We start from the raw sequence: 18,984 nt of genomic DNA, 5'->3' as shown, positions 1-18,984 counted from the left end.
TCAAAATTTTTAATTTTGATGTTAACCCAGTCTATTTCTACCCCTTTGCTTTATTCTTTTTCACAATTCATTCCAATTTCATCTGCCTGCTTCATCTCTGTTCAAATGGTAGTTCAGTTTCATATTCATCCATTTTCCTAGTTCTTATATGCTGTCCATCCTTCTGGCTTAACTCCCACCTTCCTTTAGAACTAATACTTGTCTTATACTCCTAATTCTCAACCTGTTACTAAGTGTTGAGATCCCCAAACTAGAATTTGACCTTTGATTGTCAGCCTTGAACTTCCATTGCACAAGATTCCTCCTCTGCCTTGAGGAATAACCACAATAATGTCTGTGCCCTACGTGCATGGAGTTCTTAATTACCCCTTTAGCACATGATTAATGAAGACTTCTGCCCTTTAACGGTCTCAAAATTCTAACCTTAAATTGTTTGTATCATTTTGTTAATAACATTGGCCGTTATACGTTCAACTATTGGCAGCATATTGGGTTGATAAATTTATGTTTGAAATCTTTTTCCTTTGTTGGAACATCTTGTAGCTGATAGGGACCACTCAGTATTTCACACTAAAATTCCCCTCGACCATGAGATTCTTTCATGTTCTTGGTGCTGAGTTCAATGATTGAGTGCAGCCTCTGGTACTGGCCACTCTGATGGTGAGCTTTTCAAAAGTGTGTGTGTTGTAATTGTTTTCCTCTAATGCTTCTGGCCCCAGAGCCTGAATTACGATCCAAAATTAAATGGCTTTTGAGTGCTGATATTACTTATCCTTCTGAAATGTAACGATGGCTGATTTTTTTTGACATCTGTTAAAGCAGCGTAAACATTTTGGATAGTTTAACCTTTGTGTTGTTGAGCAGATGTGAACAAACAGATTGACATGTTTATTCAGCATTTGTATATTTATTACTATTTTTGAAAGAAGGATATTTATTTTTTCCGAACATTACAAAGGTATGTTGTAAAATTTGGCCCAGGCTACCATTTTTGTGTGAGTGGAGGTCTGTAAGCAAGATTGTATATACATATATGTAGGCGTAAAATAGCCTGATAGTTCAGTTACTCTGCTAGCAGCCAGACCTCTGGACCATTGATCCCAGTTGAATTCAAATCCCACCAAAGCAGATGTGGAATTTAACTTAAAAGTAAATAAGTCTGGAATTTTTAAAGCATAATAATAGCTGTGAAATGACTGGTTTATTCTAAAAACCAATGTGGCTCCCTAATATACTCCAAGAACAGCTCATTTCAGTGAGTGACTGAAACCACTAGATTGTTGTAATAATTCACAGGTTCACTAACACCTTCTGGGGGATGAGCTCTGTCCTGGGGCAGTTAGGAATGAACAACAGTTGCCAGACATGTCTGTCTCACTCTATACCACTGCCACAAAATAACAAACTTCATGATATATGTCAGTGATAATAAATCTGATTTTGAAATTCTGTAAATGCAAATCGTATACCTGTACAGTTGATATTGCACAGGAAGAAACCACTCATCCCATCATGTCCATGTCAGCTGTACTGGAGCACCTTGCTAGTTTCCTTGCCTTGTTCTATAGCCCTGCAAAGGTTTCTTGACTGTATGTTTATCCAGTTTGCTTTTCAAGGCCACAAAAGTGCCTGTCTCCACCACATTTGTGTGCAGGCAGTGCATTCAAGGTTTCAGCCAGACATTGTTTTCAAGAAAATGTTTTTTCTCTGGACTTTCCTAGTTCTCTTATTTATTTTGTACTTCTGATCTCTGGTCCTTGACCCTTCTATTGAAGGAAATGGTAGCCACTATCCAAACTGTTCAGGCCCCTTATTATTTTATTACTTCTGTCCAATTTCTCCTTGGCCTTCTCAGCTCTAAAGAAAACTATCCCAGTAATTGTTGTCTTTCATCCCAGGAAACGTACTCATAAACCTCCCCAATATCCTTCCTACAATGAAGCAACCAGAACTGAACAGAATACTCATATCTAAGACTGCAACATCATTTTATAAAGGTTCTACTTCATTTTCCTGTTTTTACGCTCTGCCTTTGTGGATTAAACCCAGACTTGTGCATGCCTTCCTCAGTCTGCCCTGCCTCTTTCAATGATTTTTGCATACATACCTCCAGTTTCCTCTGCTCCTGCATCCCTTTTAGAATGGCCACCTTTATTTCAGCAGTCGTATAAAAATATCAGTTAAATTCGAACAGCTAATTTGAAAGATGTGAGACATTGTTCTTTAAATTCTAACCAGCTTCATTGCAGATTGTTTTTGGTACAATTGAGGTAAGAATGTTTTATCTATGTGAGACTATACTATCTACTATGCTCTCCATTGTCTGTCATAAGGTTCGGCTTTGTGATCTGGTTAGGATTAGATAAAAAGGAGGCCAGTTACATATAACAACAGAGGTTAGGCATTCTCCTTAACTGGACAATTAAAGTGATTCACGCTTATGAATATAGAATGGTAAAGAAGAACAGGTCCTTCAACCCACGATGTCTGCGCTGAACACTAACATGTTAATTCCTAGCAGATTTGTACAAGTATTAGTTTAATTCTTAATAAAAAAAAATGTAGTCCACCGAACTTCAGAGGTAAGGAAGAAAGGACAGGTCCTGTCCAGGTTATGGTACAGTTTTGTTCCTCTGTTCCACTGTCAGTCCATAGGTTGGAAGTGTCAGTAGTCAGCAAATCCATCCTGGTCTCACAATTGCTTAATTGTATGTACATAAATTGGGTGCTCATAATCTGGGGAGAACTGATTCCATTGGAAAAAAAATTATTCTGGATCCAGTATCAAAAATCCAGCTGTCTAGAACTTGTACATTTCTGGAAATTCAGGTGACTGACTGTTAGTCATGAAAACAGCCTTCAACCCGTTAACCACCCATTTACACTAATCCTTCATTAATCCCATTCTCTTTTGTCCCCTCATTCTTATTAACTACCCCTGGACTCTCCTACTTGCCTACACATTAAGGGCACTTTACGGTAGCCAGTTAACCTACCAACCAAACTGCAATTGGAGAAATCCCACACAGTCACAGGGAAAACATAACAAACTCCCCACAGACAGGACCAGAGGTCAGGATTTAACTTGGTCCTCTGCTGCTGTGAGGCAACGGCTTTATTACCTGCACCACTATGTCACCCATGAATTCACTATTAGCGAACCATGTTGCCTGGCTTTGCCACTTTGTGGTAGCACGTCGGTAATGTTTTTGAGCCCAGATGTGACGCAGCCTGAAGTGCCCAACCTCACTTTGAAAAGGAGTTGACTTAACATTTGGTAATACGAAACAAAACTGAAGTTATGTTTTTGTTCCCAAACTTCATTTTTCACATTATCCAATATCTGAAATGCAATATGGTCACTGACCCAGCGATGATAAACCTTTGGATCAGGTACCTGTAGGAATAACAATAAAATACAGAAAATACTTAGCAGATCAGGCAACATCTATGGAGAGAAGCAAAGCTAACATTTCAGGTCAATGTCTTTCATTGTCCATCCATTTGAAATATTGCCCTTGACTTCAGGTCAGAGGAGTAAGTTTTAAGGTTAGTGACAAAGGAGTTCAGTTTTATATATTTGGTTATGACCAGCATTAGTGCTGTGACTAAAATTTAAATCTTTATCTGTGGAAATTTGATTGAAAAATGGTGGCATTATTTCATTGCTGTGATTCTAAAGCAAGTCATTTAATGCAGGCAAAACTTTCCCATATCTGCAGTTCCAAAATTCCAACGCAGAAAGTTATTTAAACAAACCTCATCTAATCCAATATATAATCAGCAATCTACATATAAATTTGCAAGTTCCTCCATCAAACCACTAGATGGAAGATTCTGAGGGGTGGACAGTTCTTCTGTTAACATACAGGATTTGAACTTTAATCTAAAATTTGCTTGTGGCATAATGCTGCACTCCAATACTTCCCACCTGACAGAGACATCCTCCACTTGCTGGTCAGTGAACAGACCCAAAGAAGTTTTAGGTTTAGAGTTTGAGATGTAAACTACTGATAACCAGATGGTTACTAGACAATGAAATATCTTGCCTTGATGAAGGCAGCAAGGAAGTTGCTGAAAATGTAGACATGCAATATACCATTCATATTGCAATTTATATTCAAGAGCCAATGCATGCAATTTGACACTTATTGTTCAGAAGTAATTGCATGGTAAAGCATTGTATATTCAGCTTTTTAAAAAGAAATGTAGGTAAAACTTCCATGTTACATTTCTTAATTACACCTTTAATTAGTAAAAAGAATTGGCCTTTTTAGATATGTGAATTTTAAAACATGCACTTTCAGACGTCCAACCTCTCCCGGGAGTTCCAGGAGCCTCCCGCATATTGATAGCTGCTCCCCGACGCCCGCAAATAATATACAATATCCCAGAAATCGATTTTTTAGAGAGGGAGAAGGGAAAAAAAGAGAAAGAAAGAAAATGAATGAATCCTGCTTGATCTCTCTTTGTGCTAAGTAGACCTATCAGTTTTCTCTGTGGGCGGGCTTTACAGTCGAACACTCTCTCTTCCATATTCCATCAGTTCAGTTACTGCCGTCTGTAATGATGCTGAAATCATCCGGATAACTGTCGGTGATGAAGTACAAAAGCCTGGCGAAGAAATTCCCAAGGCTGGCGGTGACAACCTAACTATGCAAGGCTGTCCTATAAGGGTAGGGCGCGTTGGTGTCTTAAAGGGGATTAGAGCAGGGTTTAAATTGGAGCGAAATTCCAAAATCGTCCACTAAAACATCTTTAAAAATGTGCTCACAGCAAGTTCTTCGGGGTTTTTTTTTTCCTGAAACACTTCCACTTACATTGAAGCCCGTGATGGACTGGGTTTAAGCGCAGCCATTTTCAGAAGAAAAACCGATTTTAATAAATACCGGGACCCACCGAGGTCTCATCATTAGGACAGCGAACTGTTCACCTGTGCTGCGCACTTTATATGCATTTTGAATTACACTTTATTAAATAATATGGTAATATATTGTTTTATGTGATGTGCGTGATATATGTATTGTGGCTACACCATGGTCCGGACAGAGGTTGTTTCGTTTGTGGACAATCAGCCAGATGACAATAAACTTGAAATTGAAGATATAGAACTTCTAAATCACTCATTTAAAATCCCCCCTTTCGATGTAAAAAAGTAAGTTCTGATCCTGACTATTGCAGGCAATGTGTGTGTGTGACTACGGATGTATATGTGATCGGACATCGTCCGAATGGATGTTAAGTGGTGCTTTTATTTCTTTTAGGAACTACAGCATATTAGGGAGGCTAAGCGCAGGGAAGGCTGCTCAAGTATTTCACAGTTCTTTTCAGCAGAAAACCAAAGTCTGACAGAGAAGGTCACTAGAGCTGAGGTGTACTTTACACCTTTCATCATTGAGCATAACCTGCCATTCCAGGTGTGTAAGCACACAGGCAAGCGATTCAGGAAAATGTTTCCTGATTCAGAAATAGCAAAAAACTATGCCTGCTCATCAACCAAGACAGCAGCTATTGTGAACATGGCACATTAAGGCAGAATTCAGAAGCCAGCTGTCTCACAAAACACTTGTGAATCTGATGTCTTGCAAAATTAACAAATTCATTGACACAGACTGCTATGAGGTTGAGACCTCCCTGAAATGAGTTTTTGCAGGGTGGGATGTATGCACTTCGCTTTCCCAGATTGGTTCTTGGAAACTGGTTTTCCACAGAGTCATTAACAAACAATAAATCAACTTTATAAACACTTGGAAGAGAATATTGGCAGGCTTCAAGTACTTTATCATCCTTAAAGTACTTAAAATATTTCTTCCAACAAAATTACATTCTGTTGTACTTGGTGTGTGACTGCCCAGTTACAACTACATCCTGACTAGAAAATTCAACTGATTTGGGGATTTGTAATTCCTTTTGTCAGATTCAGGCACTACAGACAAATTGGACTGCCTGTTTTGAGAACTAAATGTGCAAAATGCTGGAAGCATTTCAGCAAATGTGTCAGGTGATTATCTACTATTGTTGCTGCCACCTGAGCTGTTTTGATGCAAGTGCAGTGTTCAAATGTGAGCCTAGATTTTCTTTGGATTCTTTTGAATTTGCTCTGTAGTTCCAGCAATTTCTGTTTATGTTGCTGGGAATCTTAAGAGTTTTACAGTACTGCATATTTTGGAAATACATTCAACAGGACATGCTTAGGTTTATATGACTGCAACCTGATGAATTTTTTACTGCTTGATTTGATCTAATAGTTTCTATAACTTCGCAGTTGCAGGTACAAAGGTGTTTATAATGCCAAATGGAATGCTAAAGAGCAACCAGCAACTCGTGGAGATGATTGAGAAAATAAAACCAGAAATCAGGACACTTATGGAAAAGTGCAATACAGTATGTATACAAGAAGCTGTCCTTTTGGGTTGCAGTTGGGCCAGATTCCATGTGCTATTGTTCTGTACTCCAGTGCTTCAGATGAAGCTGAACACAGCCCCACTAGTTGGGCATGTCTTGCACTCACTGATCTGTAGATAAATCATGCTGCGAACTCCACAGAAAGAAAAGATTTTCCCTATTCTTTATTTGGCCTCTCAAGACACTTTTGTATTTTAAAATTGGAAAAGCCAATTGAAACTTGTACAGTGTATGATTTTCATAAAATTCCACATATTTTGCAATCAAGGACCAGGCCTTTTTGCATGAGGCTGTAAACTGGAAAAATAAATGAGATTCTAGGATATATATGGAAACTGGCCTTCAGAAAGCAAATCAATGCAAGTTCCATGTTTTTGAAGTATGAATCATTGGTAATTGGTTTATTGTGACATGTACTAAGATATAGTGAAACACTGTTCTGTATGCCATTCATAAAGATCATACCAAAACAATAGTACATCCAGGCAGTAACAGAAGGCAAATTATAGCATTGTTGTTGGCAATCCTATCCACTTGCTCATTTCTGAATATGTTATTGGTGTACTTCAGCTGTGAAGCTTCTAAATTCTGAGTTCATAAACCAAAATGTGTATAAGGTCATAAGACATAGGAGCAGAAGTAGGCCATTTGGCCCATTGAGTATGTTCTGCCATTTCATAATGGCTGATTTATTATTCCTCTCTATCCCATTCTCCTGCCTTCTGCTTGTAACTTTTGACACCATGGCTACTCAGTAACCTATCAACCTCCACTTTAAATATACCCAAGGACTTGGCCTCCACAGCTTTACGTGGCAATGAATTCTACAGATTCACCACCCTCTGGCGAAGAAATTCCTCCTTATCTCTGTTCTAAATGGACATCCAACTATTTTGAGGCTGTGGCCTCTGGTCCCAGACTCCCCCACTGCAGAAAACACCCACTCCACATTCACTCTATCTAGGCCTTTCAATAACCATTAGGTTTCAATGAGATCCACCCTTTCATTCCAGAATCATTCTGATGAACCTCCTCTGGACCTTCTCCAGTGCCAGTATATCTTTTCTTGTATAGGGGGCCCCAAATGACACTCAATACTCCCAAGTGCAGTCTGACCAATGCCTTATAAAGCCTCAGTATTATTTATATTCAACCCCTCTTAAAAAAAAATGAATGGTAACACTGCATTTTCCTTCCTTACCACTGACTCAACCTGCAAGTTAACCTTTGAAGAATCCTACACAAGGACTCCCAAGTCTCTTTGCGCACCTGATTTTTGAATTTTCTCTCTTCGTCTATTTGGGACACTATGTCACTGGAACAGGAAACTGTTACCGAACAGTTTCTTACTAGCATCAGTTGCAAGCACTTATGTGGCCGTTAGACACTACAGTGTGTTTAGAGCAAATAGTTTTTAAATAGCATCAGTTGCATTTGCTTGTGTTCAAAAAGCAGTGATTTTTGTCACTGGTAATTGGTGAGTAATAAGTAGTAAGACAATTCAGAACTGTTATTTCCATGAAACCAGCTAATTGGGGCAGCCACTAAATTGGCCCAAATGTACTGGTCTCAATTTGCCCCAATTAACCAGAATCCACTGTACCCCAAATCCCATTCCCTCCCATATAATCCTCCCTTTTCTCTATCAGCCATGTTCCTAACTAAGAGTTCCTGATGTTCTACCACCACCCCTGGCAGCGTGTTTCACGCACCTGCCACTCTTTGTAAAAACAACTTGCCTCTGACATTCTTCCCCTCCCCCCCCCCATATTTTCCTCCAATCACCTTAAATTATGCCCCTTTTTATTAGCCATAGTGATGTTCTTGTACAAAAGGATCACAGTTGGGAAGTGTTGAGAAGCCTTTGCGAGCAGGTTCATTTCATCTATTGGTACTCACTCCAGCCAGAGTGCAAAAGTGACTAAGCATTTAAGGTTGTGACTGGCATGACAAACCAAATCTGCTGCCTTGTCCTGGGTGTTGTTGAGCTTCCTGGGGGAGTCATTCACTGCAAATTACCGACTGCTGTCATCTTTTTGTAGCCGTGTCATTTCAGTATCTAATTTCTGGGCAGTAGTGACTCACAACATTCGTGATGGAGATTTGATAATGAAAATATGTTTAAGCACCAAGAGCTGGTGGTTAAATTTCCAAATTAGAGATGGTCATCATCCAGCAAGGGTGTTGGAGCAATGAATAAAATTGGGCGGTATGTTAGCATAGAGCTGTTATAGCACTGGTGATTCGTGTTTAATGCTCCTGCTGTCTCAAAGGAGTTTGTACATCCTTCCTGTCATCACATGGGTTTCACCCGGTGCTCCGGTTTCCTCTCACATTCCAAAGACGTATGATGTTGTCGGTCAGTTGGTTACATGCTTGTAAATGGGCAGAGTGGGCTCTAAGAAATCATTAACACGAGAAAATCTGCAGATGCTGGAAATCCAAGGCAACGCACACTAAATGCTGGAGGAGCTCAGCAGGTCAGACAGCATCTAAGGAAAGGAATAAACAGTCGCTATTTCGGGCTGATGGCCTAAAATGTCGGCTGTTTATTCCTTTCCATAGATACTGCCCAACCTGCTGAGTTCTACCAGCATTTTGTGTATGTTGGTGAAGAAATCCTTTCCTCAGTTCTAACAATATTGAGAACCATTAAGCAGTTATTGGTTAAGTGCTAAGTTGGTAAAGCCAAGTGAACATTTTGTTCTGATTTTTTTTTTTCTCCACACTCTCATGAGTCATATCATATTACTCTCCTACACACAAAAAAGGATTAGTGCTACAGATGGAGCTTTTTTTTTGTGTTGTTATCTGAACTTCCTGTAAATGTTTGTGTAGCTGTGTAATATCCATTTTATTAATCAATGCAGGTTAAAATGTGGGTCCAATTGTTGATACCAAGGATAGAAGATGGCAATAATTTTGGTGTTTCTATTCAGGTAATATCCTTCATTGTGTCTTGTACTTTAGATTTTACCTTGCTTATTTTCTGAAGCCTTGTTTAGTTAGCACTTAGGTTTTTGGAGTGAGTTTTTCTACACTTGGACCTGGACATTGTGAGCTGGGGGATTGGAGGGCTTTATCTTGGAACAGTGGGCAGGATATTATGGCATGATATTTTCTGCCATAATATCTTTGTCCTCGCTACCTTGTTTTATTTCTTTCTCATTTACAATTGCAGGAAGAGACTGTTGCAGAACTTAGAACAGTTGAAAGTGAAGCTGCTTCATACTTGGACCAGATCTCTAGGTAAAATACACATCCTAATGTAGAAATAATTTCCTGAATTTATCTATTAGCCTATTTTAGCCAAAGCATGTCAGATCACAAACTTAAACTGTATACATGGAAATCGCTTTAAAATTTAATTGATTATTGAATTTTTATTAATCCTCAGCACTACAGCAATATTAATGTTTTAGGTATAACTATAATTACCCTTAAACTTTAATAGAAGTAAATTATACACAGCCCTCAGCCTATAAAACATGTCTTTTTTTCAGATATTACATAACAAGAGCAAAGTTGGTGTCCAAAGTAGCCAAATATCCTCATGTGGTAAGTGGAATGAGCTTGTATTTTAACTTGAGTCACCAAAGTTAATTTTTAAAAAAATTCAGATCACTGATTGGGCATTGAAATAGGTATTTTCTGTGATAACAATGTGAAAGAAATATATGGTGTTCCGTTGAGAAAAGAGTCTGTTTTTCTAAAATAATCCATAGTGGTCATAAATAAAATTCAGATGGGTATACCATATTAGAGGGGAAAAGAGTAAATATTAACAAATTAATTGGTCTTTCTAGGGTCCCTAAATGTGCAAGAGTGGGGCATATGGCTATTTTTTTTTTAAAGAAAACTATTTTAAAAGTATACTGTATCTTTAATTTCTTGTTTACTCAAAAGGCTTAGACAGGGTAGATGTGGAATCAATGTATCCCCTGGTTGCCAGGTCTAGAACCATTGGGTAATACACTCCAAGTAAGAGGCCTACCATTCAGAATGGAGATAAAAAATATTCTTTGTCCAGAGACTGGATACTTCTGTAGAATTCACTACCTGTGGAGATTCAATTGCTATGAATTTTCAAGAAAGATAGATAAACTTTTCGATATGAAGGTCATGGGGTAATTCAGGAAAGTGGCACTGGGGGAAAGGATCAGGCAAAGTCTTGGATAATGAAGCAGATGCAAGGATTGAATATCCTAATTCTGTTTAGAGGAAAGGCAATTGAACAGCACCTAAAAATAGTTATTCTACTAATCTTATTACTTAATAATGCTGTGGGGAGAAATGTTTGGCAAGGTGTTAGTTAATACTAATAGAAACATAGAAAATAGGTGCAGGAGTAGGCCATTCGGCCCTTTGAGCCTGCACCACCATTTATTATGATCATGGCTGATCATCCAACTCAGAACCCCGCCCCAGCCTTCCCTCCATACCCTCTGACCCCCGTAGCCACAAGGGCCATATCTAACTCCCTCTTAAATATAGCCAATGAACTGGCCTCAACTGCTTCCTGTGGCAGAGAATTCCACAGATTCACCACTCTCTGTGTGAAGAAGTTTTTCCTAATCTCGGTCCTAAAAGGCTTCCCCTCTATCCTCAAACTGTGGCCCCTCGTTCTGGACTTCCCCAACATCGGGAACAATCTTCCTGCATCTAGCCTGTCCAATCCCTTTAGGATCTTATACGTTTCAATCAGATCCCCCCCTCAATCTTCTAAATTCCAACGAGTACAAGCCCAGTTCATCAAGTCTTTCTTCATATGAAAGTCCTGCCATCCCAGGAATCAATCTGGTGAACCTTCTTTGTACTCCCTCTATGGCAAGGATGTCTTTCCTCAGATTAGGGGACCAAAACTGCACACAATACTCCAGGTGTGGTCTCACCAAGGCCTTGTACAAATGCAGTAGTACCTCCCTGCTCCTGTACGCGAATCCTCTCGCTATAAATGCCAGCATACCATTTGCCTTTTTCACCGCCTGCTGTACCTGCATGCCCACTTTCAATGACTGGTGTATAATGACACCCAGGTCTCGTTGCACCTCCCCTTTTCCTAATCGGCCACCATTCAGATAATAATCTGTTTTCCTATTTTTGCCACCAAAGTGGATAACTTCACATTTATCCACATTACATTGCATCTGCCATGAATTTGCCCACTCACCCAACCTATCCAAGTCACCCTGCATCCTCTTAGCATCCTCCTCACAGCTAACACTGCCACCCAGCTTCGTGTCATCCGCAAACTTGGAGATGCTGCATTTAATTCCCTCATCCAAGTCATTAATATATATTGTAAACAACTGGGGTCCCAGCACTGAGCCTTGCGGTACCCCACTAGTCACCGCCTGCCATTCTGAAAAGGTCCCGTTTATTCCCACTCTTTGCTTCCTGTCTGCTAACCAACTCTCCACCCACACCAATACCTTACCCCCAATACCGTGTGCTTTAAGTTTGCACACTAATCTCCTGTGTGGGACCTTGTCAAAAGCCTTCTGAAAATCCAAATATACCACATCCACAGGTTCTCCCCTATCCACTACTAGTTACATCCTCAAAAAATTCTATGAGATTCGTCAGACATGATTTTCCTTTCACAAATCCATGCTGACTTTGTCCGATCATTTCACCGCTTTCCAAATGTGCTGTTATCACATCCTTGATAACTGACTCCAGCAGTTTCCCCACCACCGACGTTAGGCTAACCGGTCTATAATTCCCCGGTTTCTCTCTCCCTCCTTTTTTAAAAAGTAGAGTTACATTAGCCACCCTCCAATCCTCAGGAACTAGTCCAGAATCTAACGAGTTTTGAAAAATTATCACTAATGCATCCACTATTTCTTGGGCTACTTCCTTAAGCACCCTGGGATGCAGACCATCTGGCCCTGGGGATTTATCTGCCTTCAATCCCTTCAATTTACCTAACACCACTTCCCTACTAACATGTATTTCGCTCAGATCCTCCATCTCACTGGACCCTCTGTCCCCTACTATGTCTGGAAGATTATTCATGTCCTCCTTAGTGAAGACAGAACCAAAGTAATTGTTCAATTGGTCTGCCATGTCCTTGCTCCCCATAATCAATTCACCTGTTTCTGTCTGCAGGGGACCTACATTTGTCTTTACCAGTCTTTTCCTTTTTACATATCTATAAAAGCTTTTACAGTCTGTTTTTATGTTCCCTGCCAGTTTTCTCTCATAATCTTTTTTCCCCTTCCTAATTAAGCCCTTTGTCCTCCTCTGCTGAACTCTGAATTTCTCCCAGTCCTCAGGTGAGCCACTTTCTCTGGCTAATTTGTATGCTTCTTCTTTGGAATTGATACTATCCCTAATTTCTCTTGTCAGCCACGGGTGCACTACCTTCCTTGATTTATTCTTTTGCCAAACTGGGATGAACAATTGTTGTAGTTCATCCATGCAACCTTTAAATGCTTGCCATTGCATATCCACCGTCAATCCTTTAAGTGTCATTTGCCAGTCTATCTTAGCTAATTCACGTCTCATACCTTCAAAGTTACCCCTCTTTAAGTTCAGAACCTTTGTTTCTGAATTAACTATGTCACTCTCCATCTTAATGAAGAATTCCACCATATTATGGTCACTCTTACCCAAGGGGCCTCTCACGACAAGATTGCTAATTAACCCTTCCTCATTGCTCAAAACCCAGTCCAGAATAGCCTGTTCTCTAGTCGGTTCCTCGACATGTTGGTTCAAAAAACCATCCTGCATACATTCCAAGAAATCCTCTTCCTCAGCACCTTTACCAATTTGGTTCACCCAATCTACATGTAGATTGAAGTCACCCATTATAACTGCTGTTCCTTTATTGCACACATTTCTAATTTCCTGTTTAATACCATCTCCGACCTCACTACTACTGTTAGGTGGCCTGTACACAACTCCCACCAGCGTCTTCTGCCCCTCAGTGTTACGCAGCTCTACCCATATCGATTCCACATCTTCCCGGCTTATGTCCTTCCTTTCTATTGTGTTAATCTCTTCTTTAACCAGCAACGCCACCCCACCTCCCCTTCCTTCATGTCTATCCCTCCTGAATATTGAATATCCCTGAACGTTGAGCTCCCATCCCTGGTCACCCTGGAGCCATGTCTCTGTGATCCCAACTATATCATAATCATTAATAACAATCTGCACTTTCAATTCATCCACCTTATTATGAATATTCCCTTAGTTAACTCCAAAGAGGTGACTTATTGAAATCTTTCCTCTACAACTTGGCAGCATATTTACTCTGTACTAATCGATGGGAATATGGTCAATTTTCAGTTTGTTTCCCAAATACAATTGAGAGTCTGCTGTCATCCTACTTTGAACCAGTGATCTTCCAAAAACCATTATTTGAGAAAACTAAACATGACTGTACTTAAGTCTAATTCATTGTGTGACTTGCATCACCAAGACTCACCAAAACCGTTAGCACCGATTTGCATTCACCTTTATTAAATAAAACATTTCTTCACACTGATAATTTATTATTTTCCCTGACTTCAAGATTTTTCTCTCTGATTTTCCAGTAGCATGCTGATTGTCAAAATAAGTTTTTCTAGCACAATTTGTCAACTTGGCTCCTCCCCACTTAAATATTCTCTCTACCTTTTCATTGCAAGATGTCCTTAGCTGTTTACCCCAGTTGGTGAATCTAAGTGCCAATTGTTTTCAGAAATGTGTAATACAAGGCTTGTGCTCCCAAAATAGTTTCCCCTTTACACGCTGAGTGTCAATGGCATGTCTGCATGTGTCTAGTTTTGACCACTAATGCAGATGCTTCAGGGCTTTACCACAGTTTTGAATATCAGTGAACTAAAGCTAAAACAATAATATGCCTGTTTTTAATTTTAGGAAGATTATCGTCGCACAGTATCAGAAATTGATGAAAAGGAATACATCAGTCTTCGATTAATTGTTTCTGAGCTGAGAAATCAATATGTAAGTATAAATTTTGACCAAAGCAGCAATGGTCCCATGAAAGATCTTTTAACCTCACTTTCAGTTTTTTGAAGTCTCAAGCTGTGGGTTTAGTGCATTGTTTTCTGCTTGAACTGGGCCTCTTGCTATTTCATTTTTGCCAAAACAACATCTATTATTATATAAATAACTTTTTTTTAAATTCCTGAACTTCCTGTGTGAGAATCTAAGTGAACTCATTGCCTCCCTTCAACATCGAAGAATGGAAATTTTCCTTGTGAATATTTGGAGATTCAAAAACCATAACCTAATTCCCTATTGTGAGGAATGTGGGGAGCTTCAATGTTTTTTTTCCCATAATGATTAAGGGCACAGAGTTAATCAGAATTATGTGCTTATTGAATGCTTCACTAACAATAATATCCCTCCTCTCCATTTTATATTTTGAAATAATTATGTGGACATTAATGGTGCAGTGGGACAGTCCTTTGACTTGTACTTGCATTTAGTCAAGACTTATTGATTGGATGAATATCCCTTCTCTGGTTATGATAGGAACAGAATATGTTGCAATATTCTGACAAAGTTTCGAGAATGACTTAATGAAATCATAAAAAGTTGGGTGGGAGAGAGTCCCATATTTGGGGGGTTGGTGCAAATTAAGCCTTGCATCCCAAGGTGCAAATTGCCATTCTTTGTATCACAGTCTATTGGCTACCAGCTCTCCTACTAGATGGGGGTGGGGAGGAAGAGGCCTCTTTTTATTCAAATTACTTCAAAACCCAGCACATTGGAAGTACAGAACAAAAGTTTGTCCTCTCAGGTAATATGCAAGAACAGCACATTCGCAAATCTCCAGGGTTCTGACAAACATTCACTGACCCTAGCTCAGCAGTCAATATGGGTTAATTAAACATGTTGAGATTCTTTCAAATTGCTTTCTGATGGTTATAGAAACCATTGCTATAAAGGAGCCGGAAACCTGGGAGTTCTCTCTTTAGATGGGTCATGCAAATTTAAAGATAGCAGCATTTACACTTCAGAGAGCCCAATTATGGTGTATTGGTCTTTGCTCAGCTTCCTGTATTTAAATAAATCATTTGTTTGCCTACAAGGAAAATTTGCATTCCAAACCAGATAAACAGAAACTATCTGTATATTCCTCAGCTTGGCTTGGACCTTCTAATTGTGCTAAGGCAATGTGTTCATTTCAACTTTGCAAGTACAAACCAGAAGGTTTTAATGCTTTCTTTGCTATCCCTCCCCCAAAACCATTCTGTTCAATCCCCTTGGCTTAAAAATGACCTAAAATGAGATGTGGGCTGTGGAAAGTTAATTTTATAGGATGATCCTATCACAAGCTGTTTAGAGTTGCTACCATTCCTTTTGAGAAAAGCCCCTTGCATCTTAGTGTGGATAAACCAAAAGGTCACCTTAATATTAGGTGCTTTGGATTTGATCAAATCTGTGGGTATCAGAGCTATGTTTGAGCACAGGAAGGTCATTTTGCTTTGCTGTAGAGCACTGTATGTGTGAAGTTTCTTTGCATCACATTCCATAATTGATCCAATTTGAGCTTCTGAACTTAGGGGCATTATCTGATTCCGTTTTTTTTAAAAGAAAAAAAAGCTAGATACTAAAAACTTCATCGGGTAGTGTTTTGGTTGACTTTCTCTTCAAAACTTGTTGATATAAAGTAACTTTCAATGTGTAGCTCTGCAGTGAGAAGCCCTTATTTCCAAAAGTCTAAGTTCCTTATTGGCTGATTCATTTGAATAAACTAAATAACACTCTTGACAGTAAGCTGTTTTTATAGTATGCAAATTTTTAAATGGAGCTTACTGTATTTCTTGAACTCTAAAATATCTCCAAGGAATGCTTTGTCGAGTACCCCTGCTCCATCCACCAAAAGCAGCGTTTCCCAGTGGCCAACCATTTTAATTCCTATACCCATTCCAACATGACAGTCCATGGCCACTTTTCTAACAGTGAGGCCACTCTCAGGGTGGAGGAGCAACACCTTATATATTCCATCTGGGTAGCCTCCAACCTGATGGCATGAATATTGATATCTCCTTCCAGTAATTTTTTTCCCTCCCTTATCCCTCTTCTATTCCCCATTCTAGCTTCTTAACTCTTCTTGACAGCTGCTTCTCACCTCCCCTTGGTTCTCCTCCTTCCCTCGCTCCTATAGTCCACTCTCCTCTACTATCAGATTCCTTCTTCTCCAGCCCTTTGCTTTTCCCAACCACCTGCCATCACTTAGCAGCTAGCTAGTCCTCCTTCCCTCCCCCACCTTTATGTTCTGACATCCTCTCCCTTCCTTCTCAGTCCTGAAGAAGAGTCTTGGCCCACAATGTCAAATGTTTATTAATTTCCATAAATGCTGCCTGACCTGTTGAGTTCCTCCAGTATTTTGTGTGTTGCAAAGAATCTCAGAATCGTTTTGCCAATTATTGGATATAAGTTATGTAATTCCTTTGTGCCACTGAGATACAAATGCACCATTCCCAAAAGATGCCAAATCTTTTATCAAGTAATACATGTCAGGTTGTCTTAGACCATTGATCATCTTAGGAACACACTAAAGACAAAATGAGTCTCTTTATGCAGATGATGTTCAAATGACAACTTTGTTTCAACTATGTACCTTAACATAAAAAAACAAAGAAGGCTTCTGCAAAAGTATGTTCTGTTTTTCATACTAGCATCTGTTTGCCCTCAAGTATAAGAGCCATGCTATGAACCCTTTTGGTTTCAAGTCCACTTGATTGTAATTGTCCAACCTCATGTTGGCAGACTTTCATTCCAGCTTTGATTCAAACCCAAGCCATCAAGGTTCATGGTACATTTATTATCAAAGTATGTATGCGGTTTACAACTTTGAGATTCGTCTTCTCCAGGCAGCCACGAAACAAAGAAAAGCATGGAAGCTATTCAAAGAAAAACATCAACCACTGCCCCACGCGCAAAAACAAACAAATCGCGCAAACAGCAACAAGAACATCAACTTCCCCCACGCTAAAAAGCAACAAATCGCGCAAACGGCAAGAACATCAATTCCCTCCATGCTTAAAAAAAATCGCGCAAATGGCAACAAGAACATCAATGCCCAGCCCACCATGCTAAAAAAAAATAAGCCATGTTAATGAAGAGAGACTGACTTATTGTTCAGGCCTTCCTAGGGAAGAGTAGATTTGTAAATTTTACATCACATTTTTTTTCCCCTAACAGGTAACGTTACATGACACGATCCTTAAAAACATTGAAAAAATCAAACGACCCAGGAACAGCAATGCAGATGCACTGTATTAACATGCTTGTCTCGTGAATGGAATCTGACCTTGGTAACCCCAAATATAAGACCATGATTGCCTTGGCTTATTGAGTGAGATTGGTCTTGCTGCAGTAGAAAGAAGTTGGTTGGAAGTGAAGCACAGGGTTAGTTGCATTTTAGTGAAATAAATAAGGATTTCCATTCTTTTATTTTTGTGATGTTTGAGAGATTTTTTAATCCTCAGGAATCTTTTCCCATTTTGCTCTAAAGGATCTTTGTAATGTACAGTATTAGTGATTATAGGAAGCAGTTCTGTTTAGAAGCAGGTTTTATTTCAAAACGTAGTATTTTTCACATCCATTAAGATCTTTAGTGTGATCCACAAAAGATGATGTATAAAATATTCTGTACATTCTGAACGATTATTCATGTACAACTTTTATGTACAGGGAACCACTCAAAACACGAGTCACATGTTTGCAGGCAGCATATGATATATAAGAAAACAGTTATTGCACCATACTTTACATTTATTGTCTGTCCTTTTCACTATCTAAATCACCTGCACGCACTGTTTCTTTTACAAGGAAGTTATTTGAAAATATTCTTTTAAAATAAAACATAGTGCTGTATGCTTGGTCTGAGCCTTCATAATGGGGCTTAAATGAAGCTAATAATTCTATGTAAATTATATATGTCTGTGATCTAACGGCCATAAGTTAGAATACTGAATATTAGATTCTCCCGTTAATCCATGCTTTCAGCCTGTTTTTTTTTTCTTGTGAAGTTACTCCCAGTTTTTAAGTCAGTCTCTGCACTTTGCTAAGAACTTTTCACCTTTGATCTGCAAGATGTGCGAATGTTCTGCTCCTTACTTAAGGGTTTGGGTGTGTGGGTGGGGAGGGAGGTAGGGGAGGAAACCTGCAAGTCATAGAAATTTCTATTGAGCCCAAACTTCAGAACGCGACAACTATAAAGCTATATTTAAAAGCAAATAAAACATGCCTCCTAGATACTTTGTGTTGAGATCTGTGTATGATAATCTGTCGAGTAACTGATTGCTTTTATATACAAATATAAAAACTCTGTTTACGTCATGCAGTGTTAAAAGACAATTACATTAAAGACTACAGAACTAGGTTTAATAGAGATTGATATAATTGTGTTACTGTGCCAGTTTATATGCTGTGTTTATAATATCAAATTAATATGAATTTTTTTCAAAATAAGCTTTCTTTATAAGTACTAAAACAAAATACAGATTCTGGAAAGCTGATATCAGAAGAGGAAATGCTGGAAATACTCAGTATGTGCAGAGGAAAAACACACTTAACCTTTTAAATCTATGGACTGTTATCAAAAATACCTAT

At 39.0% G+C, this 18,984-nt stretch overlaps 1 protein-coding gene across 2 annotated transcripts in view; it reads left to right on the top strand.

Moving 5' to 3' along the window:
• psme3 (proteasome activator subunit 3) overlaps positions 1 to 17,823 on the top strand; it is a 33,500-nt gene extending 15,677 nt beyond the window's left edge. For both annotated transcript variants that reach the window (XM_072248884.1, XM_072248883.1), the window contains exons 6-11: positions 6,266 to 6,384; positions 9,276 to 9,344; positions 9,587 to 9,654; positions 9,909 to 9,963; positions 14,272 to 14,358; positions 17,572 to 17,823. In XM_072248884.1, the coding sequence (XP_072104985.1) occupies positions 6,266 to 6,384; positions 9,276 to 9,344; positions 9,587 to 9,654; positions 9,909 to 9,963; positions 14,272 to 14,358; positions 17,572 to 17,652 (479 nt within the window). In that variant the 3' untranslated portion in view covers positions 17,653 to 17,823. The remainder of the gene's footprint in view (positions 1 to 6,265; positions 6,385 to 9,275; positions 9,345 to 9,586; positions 9,655 to 9,908; positions 9,964 to 14,271; positions 14,359 to 17,571) is intronic.
• The last annotated feature ends 1,161 nt before the right edge of the window (positions 17,824 to 18,984 follow it).

The sequence above is a fragment of the Mobula birostris genome, chromosome X (genome assembly GCF_030028105.1).
Source record: "Mobula birostris isolate sMobBir1 chromosome X, sMobBir1.hap1, whole genome shotgun sequence".
NCBI lineage: Eukaryota > Metazoa > Chordata > Chondrichthyes > Myliobatiformes > Myliobatidae > Mobula > Mobula birostris.
Note: the sequence above shows the minus strand (reverse complement) of the source record. Positions and strands in the feature narration are given on the sequence as shown.